Raw genomic sequence first — 21,580 nt, 5'->3', positions numbered from 1 at the left:
TAGTTAATGTTTAAGTGTTCTTTTTATTCTCTGATATCACCCCCCACACCTAAGAAAATGTGTAATTGTTTGAAGATAATAAAGCACTCAAAACCTATATTGGTAATATTATGTTTATTTTCGGATTGGAAATATGTACATAATGGAATCAAATGTTTCATGGTATTTTCTTACCACTTCTTCAGTGGCAGTTGTCTTTGCAATATCACCATCACAAAGATTACATCGGTAACTTGATTACTGCTCTGATGCCTTCAAAAAGAATGAAATAAAGAAACACAAAGTGGTTTTAGTAATAAGCATTTTATCAGCAGCCTTATGAAAACATATGTGGCAAAAAAATAATGTAAATGCTCATAACAGTGTACTTATTAGTTTTACTTTAATGTCATGACCCACAGGATTAAATCAGATCAATTAATTTTTTTTTTTTTTGAAAATTACGGGGGGGAAAATTCAAGTGATGTATTGTTAAAAATGGCAGTTGATGTTATTTTTCTGCATGCATATAATTCTGAAAAGTTTTTTTACTTTTTTTTATCTAGACTTCATATTACTTTACACCAAGAAAAATTTACTTTACAAGAAAAACTTTTAGGAAACATTAAACTGAATTTCAACACAGTTCAGATTTTGAGCTTTGCCTTTTTTAGACACATTCACATATTTATATGCATAAGTGTCTATTGTCTTATGTCCATCTGTCTGTCCCTCTGCAAATAACAACTAGACAGTGGACAGATTTTCATGAAATTTTATATTTAGTTTTTACAAATATTTGTCAAGTCATCCAAAATGTCATTAGCAATATACAAATTAATTCTTTTTTCCATAGAGTTTGTAGCTGAAAAAGAAATTCATAGATTAAATGTAGTTGCAATGCAGTATTATTATCTTTAGACAGTCCTTGTTCACTTCACATATATTGTTATGTAAAACTCATGGATGTGATGAATGTGGTATCACTTGTGAAGAGATGGGGGAGGCAGTATAAGGTATAAGTAATAAATATTATACTATAGAGCAGGGGTGGCCAACTTAATTTGTGATGCCATCTACTTTTTTTCTTCAAAATGTGCCATGATCTACCATCTCAAGAATTTCATTGCATATGGTTTAAAAAGTTAATCAACACATATTGAAAAACGTTGTTTATAAATTTTAAAATTAAATACAATTCAGAATTCTTATTTTAAATTCACACATTTAAAATTTTAATTTATGCAAAGTTTGTGTCTTTATGTCATCTGCCAAGCTTTCAAAATCGAGGAGATACTGTGATAAGGTCAACCGTAAAAATCTTCTGTATGCAAGTCTGTAAGAGTAGAGCGATTCTTTGTTTCAAATACGAAAAGGCCGATTCACATAAATATATGGAACCAAAACAAGAATTTAAAAGTTCACTGCATTTTTTTACATTTGGGTTCTTTTCTTGGCAAACATATTTTCAAAAGTCTTCTTCTGATGATCTGACTTTTAGGAAGATATTGTTTCGCAATGTAATATAATTTCATTTTCAAGTAATATTTTCTCCATTTGAAAATTCTCAGTGACTTTTTTGCAATTTGTTTCATATCTAAGTCGACATTAAATGGATATGAAATATATTGACAATTTCTTCAATTGTTCTAAAATCACTGAATCTGGTTTCAAAATCATCCACAATTTTCTCACTATTAAATTCAGAAACAGGATATTTTTGCAAATGATCTTGCATATTTGCAAAATGATCGGATTTTTTTCCCTTTGAGATCCTTAGTCATTGTCAAAAATTGATATTTATATGCAAAAATTCTACTAATCAATGTATTGAAGTGCCTTTCTAAATTTCCTTTTTTTTTTTTTTTTTTTTTTTTTTTTAGTATAAACACAGAAGCATTGCAAATCAAACAACAGCATTTTTCTTTTATCATTACAAAAAAAAGTATTCTAGTTTCCCACTCTTGATGAAAATGATACGTTTTGCTCTTTTTCATAGTATTCATTTTAAATCAAAGGTTATTAAATTAACATAAGTACTGTCCAGTTATTAATATTAAGTAAGCTAAATAAAAATTCGACACATACACTATGCTCTCCACCATATAACTGCATGAATTTTCACTAGCGGCTGCACGGCGAAAAGAGTAGTTACGTAGTTCAATGGATTTGTAATTAGCATATGCAGTGGAGCGCATAATAATAATATTTACATTTTGACCAATCTATTTTTTATATATATTTAAAATTCATCGTGATTGACCAAAATTAAAGCCGCGATCGACTTGTTGGCCACCCCTGCAAAAGAGTTTTTTTTATTAAGTGTTTTGTAAAGTTATATTTTTATAATGATTATAATCTTAGTAATTGTTAAGTAACTATTTACTTTTTACTTCTGTTAATCACAGAAAAAAAAAATTAAATTAATTTAGGAAAAAGAATGAATGCACCTGAAATGTAATGCAATGCTTACATTACCTAACTTGTTATAGTTTTATTTTTATAATGATTATTCCATTTAAGTCTTTTTGCACTCAGATTAACGACTTATCAGAAAAATTTAACTTATTTTTTGTAATATACAAGCTGAAATGTTTTATGTTATTAGCTTATTAAAAGATAACTTATATTATTGGCATATCTGCAGAGAATAATAGTTGTAAGTTCCTGCAACACTGATATTGTAATTTTCTATTAAGTGTAGCAGAGAGTAAGTTTTCCGTGAGTATGCAGTGTAAATTAGCCAGAACACAGAGAATAAAAGAGAAGAAAAAAAATAAAATTGAAAGTACTTCATGAGTATATAATCACTACAAATGTGTATTTTGGCATTAAACATACAGTTTAGGACATTTTTTTTTTTTTTTTTTTTCTAAAATTCCTGGACAGGAAGAAATATTGGATATAAGATTAATTTTGGTTATTATATTATATGAATTAAATGTTTCTATCTAACATATATCATGTTATGAATGCCTAAATACTTCCTTCACAATTAACAAAACCCATTACGACCTTATAGGGTTGCTAGATTTGCTGACTTTCATATTTCACAAACTGGTAGAGGACGCTCATCACCTGTTGCAAAACTCCCATTTAAAGTAGCCAAAACCGTGATAAGCTTCCAGTATAAGGCTCCAGCATTTCCCATGTCTTTCACAGTGCAATGAGCCATGTCTTTTGAGGTTATGCTAAGCATCATGGTGAGACCCAACATTCCTTATGTCTTGAAGGTGCAGCTATAAAACAGTTTCTGCCAAATAGAAATCATTAAAATTGACTGGACTGAATCTATTGGTAACATAGGAGGCATACAAATAATTTTGCTGCTGTTTTACTATTTGTGACTGGATGGAGATGCTGCATAGGCAACTCTATGTTAAGGAGTTGAGTACTTTAGCATTAGCATTAGTAGAGGCATATGATGCAAGAAAGCAAGCTTATTTAGCATCAGCCAAAAAAAAAAAAAAAACACCACTCCCATTTCACCCTTCCGTTCGCTCGAAATACCTGTCCAGTTGAGCCTTAAATTTGTTTAGGCTATCAACTTCAACAACAAGTGATGGAAGTCGGTTCCACCAACCAACCACCCACTGGCCAAAGGCAAATTTCCGCACATCTATCCGACATCCGTCCTTCCTCAATTTGAATTTATGCCCTCTGAGGTGATTATTCTGAGCAAGATGAAAAATCCCATTGGCATTGAGCATGCTCAAACCATTCAAAGCCTTATACACCTCTATCAGATCACCTCACTGGTGCCTAGTCTCCAGACTCTGTAATTTGCAAAACTTAAGCCTTTCTTCGTAAGAGCAACCCTTTGTTCCATTCACTAATCTTGTTGCCCTTCTCTGTACCCGTTCCAGCAGCTCTACATCCTTCTTGAAATGAGGCCTCCAGACCTGTATACAATACTCAAGATGTGGCCTAACCATTGCCTTATACAAGGGAATAATCACCTCCTTATCCCTGCTAGAAAAATTCCTGTCTTTCATTGACAAACACCATGAGCTACTCTTGCAGCTCGTCTGCACTGCTCAGAGAACTTCATATCTGCCTGCACAATTACCCCCAGGTCCTTTTCATTCTCCACCACTGTCAGTGTAGTACCGCAGTGTTGATATGTTGCTCTGGGGTTACTGTTTCCCATATGTAGTACTTTACATTTGTCAATGTTGAACTTCATTTGCCACCTCTCAGCCCATCTGTTCAACCTTTCTAGATCCTGTTGCAGCAGTGTACTGTCATTAGTGTCATTAACAACTCTGCTGACCTTCGTATCGTCTGCAAACTTGGACATTAAGCCTGATATACCAACATCAATATCATTCATGGATACAGAAAATAACAATGGACCCAACACTGAACTCTGGGGTACTCAACTAATAACATTAGTCCACGAAGGGCGGTGTCCATTGATTACCACTCTCTGTCTTCTCCCACTCAACCATCCCTTTATCCATAGCAGCAATTTTCCTCCAATGCCACACTGCTCCAATTTGTGCAGCAGTCTTCCATGTGCAACAGTATCAAAAGCCTTTCTAAGATCCAAATATATAATATCAAAGTTATTCCCTGCATCCAGTTCTTTTGTGACTACATCATAGTATCCAATCAAATTGGTCAGGCAAGACCTTCCCTTAACAAAACCATGCTGCATCTGAGCTATAACTGAATTCTTGTCTAGATGATCCTGCAGTGCTTCTTTAACCAGTGCCTCCATTAATTTACCTGGAACAGAAGTTAAACTAACAGGTCTATAATTACTTGTGTCAGCCTTTGATCCTCCTTTGTGAATTGGGGTTACATTTGCACATCTCCAATCTATGGGACTGGACTTTGTTGTGACTACAACATATCTAACAGCCTGATGTAGCAGAGTGGTCAGGAGTGTGAGTGCAGTAGCACCTGCTCTTTGAGTGGACCGGGGTTCAAGCCCGTGACTGCTAAATATGACTAACAATTGTGTTGATGATTTATTGTAAACTTCACTGACCAAGTGCTCACTGAAATAGTACTAACACTATTTCAGTGAGCGAACAAGAACAACATATCTAAAAACTACTTCATTTTATACTACTAATTCCATCTGGACACTTTTGTTTCGGGTAAGCATATATCACAAATAAAATAACATATAAAGTTATGTGTGAAAAGAAATTAACTTCATCTCTTCTTTTCATGAAGTCATTTGTTTTAAGGAAACACATAACTTGGTCCAATCATACTCGGATTTTGTTATTTTGTAGGCACAGTAGTACTTGCATTTTCACTCTACAGCAATATTAACTTATCATTAGGAAATAAAATTTACCTACATTTAATAACTTTATTGAAATTTATAATATTTAAATATTCAGTGACATAGTAATATGTCAAAAACCTGAGTAAAAATCCTAAGAAAAGGAGCAAATTTTCTCATTAAATTTCATTCTATGAGAGTTTAATAAAATGCTAGTACTTTATGCATAGGCAAAAAAACTTGGACTGTTATGTATTTTTTTTTTTCAGCTGGATAATTTTAAACTGCAGTGAATATTGCAATAATCTTAGTACTCACAATAGAGCATCCTACGGTACCACAAGTTGCATAATATATTCTAATACTTTAAAACAAATGGCTTTGTTTTGGATAGTTTGCCATTTATTTAAGAGATAAGACATACTGATGACACAAGTAATGGACAGGTGAGATAATATAATGGCAGATTAGCTTTTCGTGATTTATTTATTTGAAAATAATGGAAAACTTGTTATATTGGAGTTTGTTCTGTTCTGAGTACTAACACTATTTCAGTATTCACAAGTTTTGTGATACTTCTGCTTTTCATTTCTTATTCGGTCCATGCTTTGCTTAGCCAGTCCAGTTATTTCAAAGTGCATTCAACTGTTTTGAAAAGAGGAATCATAGGTTTTCTTTTTTAGCTTCCTTTTCACAAAATCTCATTTCACAAGAAACAGTTTCTCCTCTGTGACTATGTTAAACTTTATTCTTAACTTTGGACATAATCAAATTTTTTTTTTTTTTTTTTGTCAGTTGTCAGTGCATTGGCTTCTGTGTCCATAATGCACCTCCCAAAGTTTTTGCATTTTTACTCTGATCCAAGCCTGAGGCGGGATTCGAACCTGCTACCTTTGGGTTGCCAGGCAGGCACTTTACCCACCTGGCTAGCCCGGTCGGCTCACTTTCAGCTAACAAAGAATTTCAATATAACAATACTACTGTACATTCTGTATTATGTTTCATCCCTTTCAATACATGTGCATGTATACCTTGCATGTACACCAGTATAGGAGTTTAGTAAATAAATTTGAATTTGTAGTGCTGGTCAAGATATCAAAGGCAGATATTGTTGGGATATTAGAGACTTGGTGCCATACAGATATAAAGAATGCAGAATTGGAATTTGGGGAGTTACAATGTGCACAGAAAGGATAGACAGGATAGGATAGGAAGGAAGAAGGGGGTTATGCTTTTAATTAAGAAACAAAATCTAAGGAAGTGCATCCAGCTGACATGGGTGGACAGTGCATGTTGAGTCAGTTTGGTGTGACATAAGCACTGGGAAAGCAAATTTGAGAATAGGCGTGTGTTATAGGCCTAATGACTCTGATAAGTACAATGAAGAACTGTACAGGGAAATAGTGTGCCAGTACATCAGATTGTCTTATAATGGGGGGTTTTAACTTCCTAGACATTGACTGGAACTTGTGGGTTGGTCACTTGCACACCAGCAAGGTTTTATGGATTTATTGTATGATTGTTTTCTACAGCAGCATGTTTGAGGCAACTAGAGGCAGTAATATTCATGTGATTATCAGTGGTAATTCTTCATTCATTAAGAATCTGCAGGTAAAGGAACCACTAGATGGCAATAATCACAGTGCTGATGTGGGATTTACTTAAAGATGTAACTATCATCGGGGGTCTCAAACAGTTTTTAAATTCTGTACAATGGGACCAACTGTTGATGTTACCAACAGCAAATTTTAAATGGGAAGCAGTCAAGGAAGTAATCTTGGAAACTGCTAGGCTTTTTGTCCCAACTAAGAAATACTATTCAAGGTTTAGGCCTAAATGGATGTCAGATGAATGAATGTAAGACTCGTGGCAGAGAAGAAAAATGTTGGCGCCTCCATAGCCAGGTGGGAAGGAGCAGCAGTGTGTAGCACACACTTCTTGATTAGACTGGGGTTCGAGCCTGTCACCACCAAATACAGAGGATGCGAAAAGGTCAGGGAATGACCACCGCATATTCCCAGAGCAGTATGACCTTAGTTGCTAATGATCCTAAAAACCAAATAACAAACAAACAAGAAAAATGCATGGGACATTTTTCTTCATCAGGTGACACAGAATACTGTGATAGATATAATCAAGTCACAAAGGAGGTTAGGCAAGCGAATGCAGATTATGAAAAACCTTTGGCAAAGGATGCAAAGACTTCTTTGCTTATGTAAACTCTAGAAGGAAGGGGCACCTCCGTAGCCAAGTGGACAGGAACAGCAGTGCGTAGCACACTCTTCTTGATTAGACTGGCCTGTGACCACCAAAAACGGAGGATGCGGAAAGGTCAGGGAATGACCACCATATATCCCCGGAGCAATATGGCCTTATTTGCTAATGCTCCTAAAAACCAAAATAACATAACATAACTAGAAGGAACGGGATGAATCAGATTGGTCCACTTGATATCAGTGGTTCGATTGTTGATGATTCTGCTCAGCTAGTTGACAAACTGAATGCGTATTTTGCATCTACATTCACACACGAAGTCTGTAGGGAAGTGGAGGCCAGAAGTTTGTCAACCTCTAGCAGGGAGCTAAATGATGTTGTAATAACTGAGAGCAAAGTGGAGGAGAAATTGTTGAAGTTAAACATAAGAAAGGCACCTGGAGTGGATGGGATCTATCCAGTTATATTCATGATGGCACCAAAGGAAGTAAGCAAACCCTTAACCATGATTATGAGGGCATCTTTGAACTCGGGGGAAGTCTCCATGGACTGGAAATATGCAAATGTGTCCCCAATTCACAAAGGGGAATCAGAGGGTGACACGAATAATTACAGACCTGTTAGTTTAACTTCTGTTCCTGGGGAAAATTAGTGGAGTTAGTGGTTGAAGAAGCTCTACAGGATTATCTAGGCAAGACTGCAATTATAGTTCAGACACAGCATGAGTTTGTAAAGGGAAGTCTTGTCTGACAAATTTGATTGGATGCTATGATGTAGTCACAAAGGAACTAGATGCAAAAAATAATTTTTATATCATATACTTGGATTTTAGGAAACTTTTCATACTGTTGCACATGGAAGACAACTGTACAAATTGGAGCAGTATGGCATTAAGGGTAAGTTGCTGCTGTGGATAAAGGGATGGTTTAGTGGGAGAAGACAGAATGGTAATCAATGGACACTGCTTTTTGTGTACTAATGTTATTAGTGGGGTTCCCAGAGTTCAGTGTTGGGCTCCTTTTTTTCTGTATTTATCAGTGATATTGATGAAGGTATATTGAGGTTAATGTCCAAGTTTGCAGATGATACAAAGGTTGGCAGGGTTGTTAATAACAGTACACTACTGCAACAGGATCTAGAAAAGTTGAGCAGATGGACTGAGAGATGGCAACTGAAGTTTAACATTGACAAATGTAAATATACTGCATATGGGTAGCAGTAACCCCAGAATGTACAAACTGTGTGGTACTACACTCAGGGTAGTGGAGAATGAAATGGACCTGGGGGTAATTGTGCAGCAGATATGAAGTTTTCTAAGCAATGCAGACAGGCTGCAAGAGTAGCTCATAGTGTATTCTGCCTATGCTAAAACTCACATTAATTGTAAATAAGTTATTAATAAATCCAAACCATATCAGAACTTCAAGAACAGAAAATTTAGTGTTCTTATCCAGATGGTAGTTGAACAACTTTTGTCCATCCATACTTCCACTACATCTTGATGGTTCAGTTGCATCAAAAAATAAAGCTGGCACATTAGCAGCTTAATTTTCTCAAAACTCTTACATTGATGAACTATGTATATCTCCTCCTACCATACTGAAAATATTCCAATCAGTACCTCTCTTCATTTTCCAGCATCAGGAGATTAGAAGAATGCTGAATAATTTTGATGCCAACAAGTGTCTAGGTTGTAATGGCATTTTGCCATTTGTTCTTGAAATCTGTGTTCAGAGTTAACTGCTATTTTGTGTTACCTTTTTAGACTCTTTTATTCCACTGGTATATATTTTTTTTTTCTGCTTGGTAACTTGCTTGTATCTAGCCAGTTCCTGAGAAGGATAACAAATTCTTTCCTTCCGGATATCATAAACAGTGCTAATTCCATCCTTCCAGAGTAATAGAGATATCCATCAACACTTACCATCTTGAAACCTTATATCTGATTAAGAATTGCCAATATGAATTTCTTTATTGCTCCTAGGATTTATTTTACTTATCTATGAACAAATTCCATGTAAAAGTTTGGAGAAACTGAGTTGTTCTCAACATTTATAAGGTTTAGGATTATATTTCATAAAGAGCTTCTTTTTTTTTTTTTTCTTTTTCTTTTTTTCTGAACTCTTCCTGTATGTGAAGGCTGATGGCTCTGACTAAATTCTCATCTAATGTTGGAATTCCCTAAGTTTTGTTCTTTTACTTACCTTTTTTATTTTGCATATTATTGACCTCATTGAATGAAACCTAGTCTGCAGTATTTGGCTTTTCTTTTTTTCCCCTCAGGAAGAGACAAACTAAAATGATATAGTAACTTTGATATGCTGAAGCTGAAAATAGCAGCGATTTTATATTTTGACATTTTGTTAATTTTTATTGAATTATTGTGAAAAGACCAGTAATAACTGGCAATTTAATTGCAAAAACAAATGGCAGATCATAAGGGAGCAACTTTTTTAGAAGGCTAATATACCAAATGTGATTGAAAGCCAGAGAAATGTTGAGAGCAATTACTTAATTTGTTCCATTCTTTTCCATATGGAATTTTATCCAAAGGTGAGTAATGATTGCCAATAAGGATAAGGATCATGTTGAGCAATACAACAAAATCCATATTGGTGATTGCTAATCAGTTTGAAAGTTTCAAGGTAGTGCAAGAATGGGTGATTGATGGACTACTTCCTTACTTTGGAAAGAGTTGAAGTAAGTGGAATGGGACAATAATTGTAATGAAGGAATTTGTTACCTTTTTAGGAATTGGCTGGATATAAGGAAATTTTCATTTTGGGGAACAACAATGAAATAAGTGTTTTAAAAAGGCAACACAAAATGGGTTAACTTTGGAACACAACTTTTAAGGGCAAGTGGAAAAATACCATCAGTACCAGAAGATTTCTTGTCATACAGATCAGGATTCATCTTTGTTAGAAATTTAAGGAATTTCTTTGAATGGAAGGTTTTCTGTATTGTAGGAGAAGATTTACCAAGATCATCAGTGAATTTGAGGAAACGTAATGTGCTATACAGCATCTTTAGATGAAATTAGAATAGAATCATTAGGATATAACAGGAAGGAAGTGTGGATAAACAAAAGTTACAGCCAATGGCTTTTGGTAAAAGTTTGGTAAAAGATGAGAAGACTTGGTTACCATTTGGGCAAAGCACAATTTTTCTACTCTTAGCTTTTTCAAACTTTCCTTTGGATTAACTTCTTTATAACTGTTACAAGCATTGGTATGGGCAGAAAATGAAGTTGCAGATTTGTATACTAGCCAATTGCACATTTAGGACAAAATGAGGAATAAAGGATTTCATCCCTACAAGAATAATTTCAGTGACATAATGTGAGCAAACATTAGGATCAGGAACTAAGGGAAATAAAAATATAAACCATGAAGATCAATCGATTTCACACTAATTCCAACCAATTAGGCTGAGAAATAAGTAGGATGGAGGCCCCATTTGGGAGGAGACCACGATGTTGCAATGTGAAGCCTAGACAACAGCACACAATTGTATGTACAGCAGGTAAATAAACAAGTTGTAAAAGGTCATTAGTAATAGAAAAAGCCTCATCTCTACTGGTATTATGAGCATTAGAATCATCAGGAAAGATTACTTCCTCATTAGGAAGTTAGAATGGGGAAAGATGAATTTGAAAAGGAGAAAGTCAGTTCCTAAAGGATTTTTTTTGAGGCTTACTCCCACTGTAATATTCCTTGACAGAATGAGGTAAAGAGATTTTGAGCCAGAGGTTGATCAAAAAGGAGATTCCAGATAAGGGAGCCTCTAACAAGGAATATCAGCATGAATGTAACCACAACTGCTACCACCTTTAAAAGTTGAAGTAATCACATAGCTAATAATTAGACAAATGAGATGAGTGGTGATTGAGGCAACCATTAATTGAGATTATAAATAAAAAAAAACATCATTAAAGTTATCTTCTCTTCTTTGCCACAGAAAGAAGAGGATATTTCCATGATTACTATCCATTGACTTTTAATTATGCCATGAACACTACTTCAAAGTGAACTTATTATACTGGATCAATAGACTCCACAATACAGAAATGTTTGAACAAGTATGGAAATATCAGAAATCCACAAGGGTCGTTCAGAAGTAACTCTTGCAAAGTTGGGACCTCTGGGTCCAGTTGTTGGTGGATAGCATGTGCACTTCTACTTTATTTCACATTTGCAATAACTGTCGCAGATGTTGTGGTATTCCTAGCAACTGTGCTCACTTGTACAGTGTTGTGTACAAGTGAGCACAGTTGCTAACGGATGGCCATGGAAACCTTATGGATCCCAAGGTCATCTATGCTGACGCCATGCTGTTCATTGTTCCTAGCAGGCATGGTGTGGGATGCTGACACTGGCCATCTGACTAACTCATCTTGTCCAAATTCAAGCAGGACAGTCAACCTTACTACCATCATTATTTGGATGGGACCTCTGTCCCGCAAATGACTTAACACCGTTTTGGACCTTCCTGATTTAGACTCTTCACTAACTCTGACAATATGCATCTCTGCTGATCCAGCGGCTAAATGGACGGGAGCCCTGAAACTTGCTCCCAAGTCTGACTGCACTGAAAGTACATCCCTATCTTTGACTTACCAGACTGGAACAGAATCCCAGTAGAGACCCCTACTAGCGACACAGTCCAGTGATAACCACACACCTGACGACCAGACTTGAAAGCTCTGAACTTGTAATGACCAGTATACATCGGACGGGACACACAATATATAGTCCCAAATGTGACCACAAGAACTGACATCAGAGTCACCAGAGTCCGACAACTAGGACAGGACGGGACCTTTGTCCCAGGTGTGACACAACCACCAGCAACAGCTCAGCTGTTGTCATTGGGCCTTCCTAGCCACACCCCCTTGTGTGGTCCTTTGCCTCCACTCCCCAGGCTAGAGGGGGAGGTTACCCTTGGTCTCCTTCCCCTTGCCACCCCTCTTTTCCCTCTGGTGGGGCATGGCCTGCTCCACTGAATTGGAGGTCATCTTCTCTATGGACCCCCGTATCTCTCTCTCTTTTCCCCTCAGCCTTTAATCTTTCCCCTCTCTAATTTACATCTAAAAGCGTCTGAATCATCTCTAAATTGCTAGTCCTACACCCAAAAACTTAACATCAAATTGCATAACTAGTACTATGGCTGACTCCCAGCTATAGGTTTTTTTTTTTTAATTTTTATTTTAGGTCTTAGCCACTGAAATCTCAGGAAATTAGGTGGCAGGACCTGCCAGCGAAAATAACTGTAATACTGGTGTACCTGGTCTGCCTCGATGGGGCAGAGTGTGAACAATGTTGAATTCCATTAGGGGCTCAGCCACTAAATAACCAATGGTACACGACACTGCACATATACAAAATCCATACACCTTTAAATCTCTGGCATTGACAGTGTTCTGTTTCACACCCACAGTCATATACTACGCAGAGATGGGGAACCCCTGGTGCCATTTGACTCTGAACACACTCTACTGTACAGTGTTTGTTCATAACTCATGAAATCAAAAGAACTTAGCATTGTTTACAGTGCTAAGTAATTTACAATGAATGTCACAAGACATTAATATTCTGAGAGCTGCTTTTTGGAATTGCTTCTACCTAATCAGTTTTGTGATCCCAAACCACAGCTTCCACTAGGGGATGACAGGGGTGACCCCAGCTGTGAATAAAGCAATCTGTGGTACATAGCATTATAAAGTTTGTAATGAGCATTTGTTTTCAAGGTTGGCTATTGGCATAGAATCACCTTGTCTCAACTTATTCTCACTCTTTCTTTTTCCTTTTAAGGTGACTAATTTGAATCTAATTACTCTTAGTCATAGCATGGATTTGTTAAGAGAAATCTAGCCTGACCAATCTGATTGGATACTATGACACAGTAATAGAGGAACTGGGTGCAAAAAATTAACATCATATATTTAGATTACAGAAAATCTTGATACTGTTGTGCATAAAAGACTGCTGCTATACAAATTGGAGCAGTGTGGCATTAGAGCTATGGATAAAGGGGTGGTTGAGTGAGAGAAGAGAGTAGGTATTATTAATGGGCACTGCTCTTCTCTTTGACTAATGTTATTAGAGGAGTCCTCCAGAGTTCAGTGCTGTGCCCATTGTTGTTTTCTATATTTATTAATAATATAGAAGACATATCAGGCTTAATGCCTCAGTTTGCAGATGAAGATTAGCAGGGTGGTTAATGGCAGTAATCAGGGTGTGCTGTTGTGGAATTTGAAACAGCAATTGAAGTTGATTATTGAGAAATGCAATGTAATTCATAAGGAGAACATAAATCCTAGATAGGATTTATGATAGGAAATCCTACACAGGAAACATACCAACTGTGTTCTACCACGCTCAGGAAAGTGGAGAATGCAAAAGACCTAGGGATAATTGTGCAGTCAGATAAGAAGTTCTCTGAGCAGTGCAAACAGGCTGCCACAGGCAGCTTACGGGATTTTGTCGATGTATATAGCAATTTTTGCTAGCTAGGATAATGAGGTGATTATCCCATTGTATAAGGCAGTGGTCAGGCTATGTCTTGAATACTGCATACAGGTCTAGCATTAGTAGAGGCATATGATGCAAGAAAGCAAGCTTATGCAGCATCAGCCAAAAAAAAACACTTCCACTTCACCCCTCTGTTCATTCGATATACCTGTCCAGTTGATCCTTAAATTTACTTAGACTATCAACTTCCACAACAAGGGATGGAAGTCTGTTCCACCAACCAACTACCCGTGCCAAAAGGCAAATTTCCGTACATCTATCCTACATCTGTCTTTCCTCAATTTGAATTTATGCCCTCTCAGGTGATTATTCTGAACAAGAGGAAGAATCCCATCAGCATTGAGCATGCTCAAACCATTCAAGGCTTTATACACCTCTATCAGATCACCTCGCTGGTGCCTAGTCTCCAGACACTGTAATTTACAAAACTTAAGCCTTTCTTCATAAGAGTACCCCTTTGTTCCATTCACTAATCTTGTTGCCCTCCTCTGTACGCGTTCCAGCAGTTCTACATCCTTCTTGAAATGAGGCCTCCAGACCAATAAACAGTACTCTAGGTGTTGCCTGACCATTTCCTTATACAAGGGAATAATCACCTCCTTATCCCTGCTAGAAAAATTACTGTATATCATTGACAATACACCATGAGCTACTCTTGTAGCTCGTCTGCACTGCTCAGAGAACTTCATATCTGCCTGCACAATTACCCCCAGGTCCTTTTCATTCTCTACCACTGTCAGTGTAGTACCACAGAGTTGATACGTTGCTCTGGGGTTGCTGTTTCCCATATGTAGTACTTTACATTTGTCAGTGTTAAACTTCATTTGCCACCTCTCAGCCCATCTGCTCAACCTTTCCAGATCCTGTTGCAGCAGCATAGTGTCAGTAGTGTCCTTGACAACCCTGCCAACCTTTGTATCGTCTGCAAATTTGGATATTAAGCTTGATATACCACCATCAATATCATTTATAAATACAGAAAACAATAATAGACCCAACACTAGAAAAAAGTGGAGTCCCTCAGGGGACTCCACTAATAACATTAGTCCAAGATGAGCAGTGTCCATTGATTACCACTCTCTGTCTTCTCCCCCTCAACCACCCCATTATCCATAGCGGCAATTTGCCTCCAATGCCACTGCTCCAATTTGTAGCAGTCTTCCATGTGCAACAGTATCAAAAGCCTTTCTAAGATCCAAGTATATAATATAAAAGTTATTCCCTGCATCCAGTTCTTTTGTGAATGCATCATAGTATCCAATTAAATTGATCAGGCAAGACTTCCCCTTAACAAAACCATGCTGTGTCCGAGCTATAACTGAAGTCTTGTTTGGATGATCCTGCAGTGCTTCTTTAACCAGTGTCTCCATTAATTTTCCTGGAACAGAAGTTAAACTCACAGGTCTATAATTACTTGTGTCAGCCTTTGATCCTCCTTTGTGAATTGGGGTCACATTTGCACATCTCCAGTCTGTGGGTACCTCCCCTGAGTCCAAGGAAGCTCTCATAATTATGGCTAAAGGTTTGCTGCCTCCTTTAATATAACTGGATAGATCCCATCCACCCCAGGTGCCTTTATTGTGTTTATCTTCAACAATTTCTCCTCCACTTTACTCTCAGTTATTACAAGATTCTCTAGCTTACTGCCAGAGTTGAATACACCTCTGGCATTCTCCTCGCTGAATAACTCATGTGTGAATGTTGATGCAAAATATTCATTTAGTTTGTAACTACCTGAGCAGAATCATCAACAGTTGACCCATCGATATCAAGTGGACCAATCTGATTCATCTCCTTCCTTCTAGAGTTTACATAAGTAAAGAACTCTTTGCATCCCTTGCCAAAGATTTCTCGTAATCTGCTTTCACCTGCCTAACCTCCTTTGTAACTTGGTTACAGATCAACTTGTGTCTCTCATGGGCTTCTGTGTCACGTGTTAATTTGTATGTATCCCGTGCATTTTTCTTCTCTGCCATATGTCTCATTAGTTCATCTGACATCCATTTAGGGCTAAACCTTGAATAATATTTCTTAGTTGGTATGTAAAGCCTAGTAGCTTCCAAGATAAGTTCTTTGAACACTTCCCATTTTGAATTTGCTGTTCGTAACATCATCAGTTGGTCCCACTGTATAGAATTTATATACTGTCTCAGACCATCGTAGTCGCCTTTACAAAAGCAATAACCCTTCCCTTTACTCCTAATGGTAGTTACCTCTTTGAGTAACTCCCACTTCAGCACACTGTGATCACTGCCACCTAGTGGTTCCTTTATCTGCAGATTCTTAATGCATGAAGAATCTTTAGCACTTTAGCCCAGTCAATATCTGGGAAATTAAAATCCCCTATTATAAGACTCTCTGATTTACTGGCCCACTCTTATTTCCCTGTACAGTTTCTTATTATACTCATCAGAGTCATTAGGCCTATAGCACACTCCTACTCTCAATTTTGATCTCCCAATGCTTATGTCACACCAAACTGACTTGACACTGCACTGTCCAGCGATATTGACTGGCTTCACTTCCTTGGATTTTATGTGTTTCTTAACTAACAGCATAACCCCTCCTCCCTTCCTATCCTGTCTATCCCTTTTGTAGACGTTGTACTCCCCAAATTCACCTTATATCTTACTCCCCAAATTCACCTTATATCTGTGTGACACCATGTCTCTGATATCCCAACAATATCTGCCTTTGATGCTTTGAGCAATACCTCAAATTCATCCAATTTATTTACCAAACTCCTAGCATTGGTGTACACGCAAGTATACATGCACCTGTTCTTTTTCTTAGCTAACCTAACACAACCCATGTGTTTACTTGTACTGCAATGACTCCCAGCAGTCTCTGAAATATCCTGCATCTTGTTTTTCCGATTTCTGCTCATTCCAATAGAAGCAGTGCAAGAATTACTTTCACCTCTGCAAGTGGCTACTGTTAATCTATTAGTCTTTGTATCCCCCCAAGCTAGCAGTTTTCCAACCCACCTAACACTGCCTCGATAGCATCAGTAAATATTCTTGTACCCTTTCTATTTAAGTGTATCCCATCCCTGTAGAAGCAGTCCCTTCTGTTAACAAGTACAGTCCAGGCTGAAAAAAATTCTTCCCCTTGAGCCTTGCACAATCTTTCCAGGGCCGAATTGATCGACAAGGCTCTCATCATATACTCCCTCCTGTCGTGTATGGGCAGAATTGCAGACACTTTCAAATTCAACCCTAATTCATGGCTTTTTTTCAAAAGTGACCTGTACTTGTTAAGTAATTCTGCCGGTCTCCTACTCTTGATATCATTAGTGCCACCATGTACAACTATATCACCTTTTGTGCCCTTAAAAGATGATATCCGCTCTACAATGTCATCTACCTTTGCCCCTGGCAGACATACCCTGGTCCTGTTCCATCTATCCTTTTTATAAAGCATGTTCCCAGTTTCCCTGACAATAGTCACCAACAACTACTAGTTCCTGTGGGACCAGCGCATTCTGCCTTGAGGGTTGCCGCTGTGTTGCGTGATGACCAAGTGCAAGCTCTGGCGTTGATGTGGGCAGCTGAGAGCTTGATGGGCCCCTCATTTAGTTCCTTCGAGGGCATCCACCCTGTCCTTCAAGCTCTCATATAGGCCCATAACAACGCTGAGTTGTTGCCTGATTTCGTTACACTCCTTGCATCGCACGCACACAAAGACATCCCCAATGGCAATATCATGTCCCATACCTGATTGCTCCACAACATCATGCAAGCAGGTCTAGAGGCCTCATTTTAGGAAGGCTGTGAATCTGTTGGAACAAGTACAGAGGAAAGCAGTGAGATAAGAGAGAAGAACAAAAAGGATAACTTTAGCTTCAGTTCTGTAAACTAGTGCCTGGAGACTAGTCACCTGCGAAGAATCTGATTGAGGTGCTTATGGGTTTGAATGGATTAAGTAAGCTCAATGCTGATAGAATTATTCCTCTTGCTGAGAGCACACATTAAAGGGCATAATTTCAAACTGAAGACGGATGGTTGCAGGGTAGATGCTCAGAAATTTGCCTTCTGTCAGTGGGTCAGAAGGCAGTCAATTGTTGGAACAAACTCCCATCCAGTGTTGTGGAGGTGGGTAGTTTGCATAAATTTAAGGAAGAACCAGACAAATTGTTAGAGGGATGGACAGGTGATTTGGGAAGTTTTTTTTTTTTTTGGCTGATGCTGTATAAACTTGCTTTCTTGCATTTGCCACTGTTAATACCAATACTAATGTGTAGCAGTTGGAGTAGCATACTTTTATATTGTGCATTGGAGGTGACAAACAAAGTGGATAATGATCTTGTTCAAAACCTGTAGCAAATGTTCTATATAATCTGTTGGTAATATTCAAAATGTCTGGAATCACGTTCCTGAGATACTCAAGTTATATGCTCTATAAGGAATTTCTTTACGATTATTCTGAACATTGAAAGCAGGTGTTATAAGGTCACTTGTCCAACTTGACAGTAAGTTTAATTGTTATTGCTTTGACTCAGAAAGTTTGGGGACTACTGCTGTAGTAGGCTGAAATATATTTTGACTGGAGTTGCAGAAGTCTTGACATTTTAAGCAACATGTCAGAAAGTTTTTCTTTTTATATTTTTGTGTCTAGTAACCCATATAAAGTATATAATAACCCATGTGTGAAATAAGTTAATAAATATAGTATTTATTCCAAATACAAGCAAATGAGTTAAGCTCAGGCTGAAACATACTGATTTAAATAATTTTTTAAATTCAATGCAGTGGAAGTTAACACCCTGGGGAATCTTTTAATTATGATTAAAATGACTAAATTAAGGTAAAACACTTATTTTCTTTGATTTAAATTTTAATTATTTTTTATATAATAGTTTTAAGTGATATTGATTCCTTTTGAAACTTAGGTAATTAAAATTGTTATATTGGAATTAAAGCTTATAAATTTCTGTTATAGGTAACATAACTCCCGTACATTATGATGAGCAGCAAAATTTCTTTGCTCAGGTTCGTGGATATAAACGATTTATTTTATTTCCTCCAGAACAGTATGATTGTCTTTATCCCCATCCTGTATGGCATCCTCATGATAGACAAAGCCAGGTATGTCTCTTTCTCTCTGCCTCTATATAGTAATGCATATCAGGTGTATAATCATAATAAACATGAAAGTAGTGACCACATAAATTGCATCACCACATTTTTTTATTCACATATTGTGCTAGTGGATGTGGAATTAAAGTTGAAAAAGATAAGAGGGAAAGAGGAAGATGGAACATGGAAATAGAATAAGAACAACAAGAATTAGAGAGGAGAAATTAAGGGAATGACTAACATTGAAAAGGAATGATCAGATGTATAAATGACAATATACAGAATATTAATAAGGTGCCTAGTTTCCAAGAGGAAATAGGATATAGGCAGGATTAAGACATGGGTGACAGAGGACATGATAAGAGAAATGTAGGAAAGATGGAAACGAAAAAATACTAAAAATGAAGATCGCAGGATGAGGTATAAAGAGATTAACATTATGATTAGATGAGTAACAGATAAAGCAAAAGGGGAATGATGGAATGGATTTTGTAGGGAATTAGATGTATTAGGAAGAGAATGCAGTTTAATTTATGAAAAAGTACGGAATAAAAGTACAGAGAAAATCGGAAGAGGTCAGGGTGTTATAGAGGGAAAAAATGGTAAAGTATTAAGAAAACGAGAGGAGTTGGGGGGGGGGGGAAATAGTTAAAGGTGTTATGGGTCCAATGAGCAGCAGAAAAAGGGTTATTTTGATAATGTAGAAATAATGGATCAAGACAGCTTGGAGCCCAGTTATAATGAAGCAAGAGATTGTGTGGCATTAAAGGAAATGAAGGGAAATGGGCTTATGGGAATTAACAGAATTATATATGCAGAACTATGAGCAGGGGGAATGAACAAAAGATTTTAGGACTACAGTAATGATACCAGTAGAAAATAAGTCAAAAGCAAGAATTATATAGGTTAGTATTATGGCGCAAGGAAGCCTAAGGCTTATCTTATGCTGCACCAATGGGGGAAAAAAGAAGAAAAAGGTATAATAATAATAAATTAAATTAAATAAATAATTAATAACTAATAAAATAAATGGAGATAGACAACCTATGCATTTCCCTCCTCCCACATGTAACTTCCAACTAACTTCGAATTTCTCCAATAACCATGAAAATTTCACCCTCGTTCATTTTACATTTGCCTCTCAGAGCCTTAAACACCTTAATCAAGTCTCCTCTAAGGTGCCTAGTTTCCAAGCTGTGCATTGCTAATCTATTAATATATGAGCAAGGGAAAGGGACAAAAGATTTTAAGACTACAGTAATGATACCAGTAGAAAATAAAAGTCAAGCAATGGTCCGTAAAGATTTTAGACCTATGAGTTTGGTACTGCATGCAGCCAAGATAATGTATGTTTTATAGATTTGGAGAAGGTGTGTGTGTGTGTGTGAGAAATGATTAAAGAGGCATTTGATAAAGGAAGTATAAATGAAGCAGAATTGTGTGGGCTGAAGATGGGAGAAAGGTTATTGACAGTGTTAATTTACAGATGATATGGCACTGATAGCAGAAATTGGTTAACAGACTACTGGAAAGTTGTGATAAGAATAAATAGTGAGAAGACCGATTATGAGAGTGGGAAGAGAAAGGTGCATGTTAAATAATGAAATAGGAGGGTGGCTCACTCCTAGCAAAGGGCAGCAGAGAAATAAAAATAGCAGTGGATAAAAAGCTTTTGAAAAGCAAAGAAGAATATATGATAGATTAGGAATTGGTTTACGGATCAGATTGGTACAATGTCTAATATTGAATGTGGGGCTTTATAGAGCAGAGACATGGATATTGAGAATAGAAGGTATGGAAGAGGTTAGAAAAAATAAGATGGGCTGATAAAACGAGAAATGTGGATTTAAGAAGGATGGGTGGAAAGAGATGTCTGACTGAAATAATCAGAAGATAAATTGGATTGGGCATGTTTTGAGGTGAGGAATCGATGAAAGATGTGTGGAGAGAAAAGTTGGGACGCCCATAGGGAGATTGAAGAAAACTATAATTGAATGGAGGGGGGGGGGATGTTATATATGAAAGCTGAAAACAGGAGGATATGACAAAGTGGTTGTTGAGTTAGGTGCTTGGCAGAACAGTGAGTTACAGAGCAGATGTGCATCAGTTCTCTGTCAGATTATGCAAAAGCATTAAAGGAAAATTGAGTTAAAGTTATGATATTCAAATTTTCCTTTTTCCCTTAATTATTTTTAAGTGTAGTAATAGATAAAGGTTGGGGATATGCAGATTAATAGTTCAATAGCAGCCACAAGCATAGATGAAATTGATTCTTGCACTGCTTATATTGGAACATGCCGCATCCTGAAAAGCAAGGTACAGGATGTTACAAGGCCTGCTAGGTGTCTTCATGGGACAAGCAATATATGGACTGTGTTAGGGTTACTAAGATCAAAAACAGGTGCACATATAGTACTTGCTTGTGTACATGGTAACCTAATCCCAGACTGATCCTTGGGAACTCCACTTCTTATTTTGGCCCAGTCTGAAGAGTAACCATTAATCACAACCCTTTGCCTCTTACCATGCAGCAA

At 37.0% G+C, this 21,580-nt stretch overlaps 1 protein-coding gene across 1 annotated transcript in view; it reads left to right on the top strand.

Annotated features, from left to right (window-relative positions):
* LOC150083675 (hypoxia-inducible factor 1-alpha inhibitor-like) overlaps positions 1 to 21,580 on the top strand; it is a 90,624-nt gene that overhangs the window by 27,069 nt on the left and 41,975 nt on the right. Inside the window, exon 4 of the mRNA XM_090377432.1 lies at positions 18,910 to 19,055. Within this exon, the coding sequence (XP_090233558.1) occupies positions 18,910 to 19,055 (146 nt within the window). The remainder of the gene's footprint in view (positions 1 to 18,909; positions 19,056 to 21,580) is intronic.

This window comes from Mastigoproctus giganteus, chromosome 7 (assembly GCF_048544385.1).
Source record: "Mastigoproctus giganteus isolate SK-2022 chromosome 7, ASM4854438v1, whole genome shotgun sequence".
NCBI classification, from domain to species: Eukaryota; Metazoa; Arthropoda; class Arachnida; order Uropygi; family Thelyphonidae; genus Mastigoproctus; species Mastigoproctus giganteus.
Note: the sequence above shows the minus strand (reverse complement) of the source record. Positions and strands in the feature narration are given on the sequence as shown.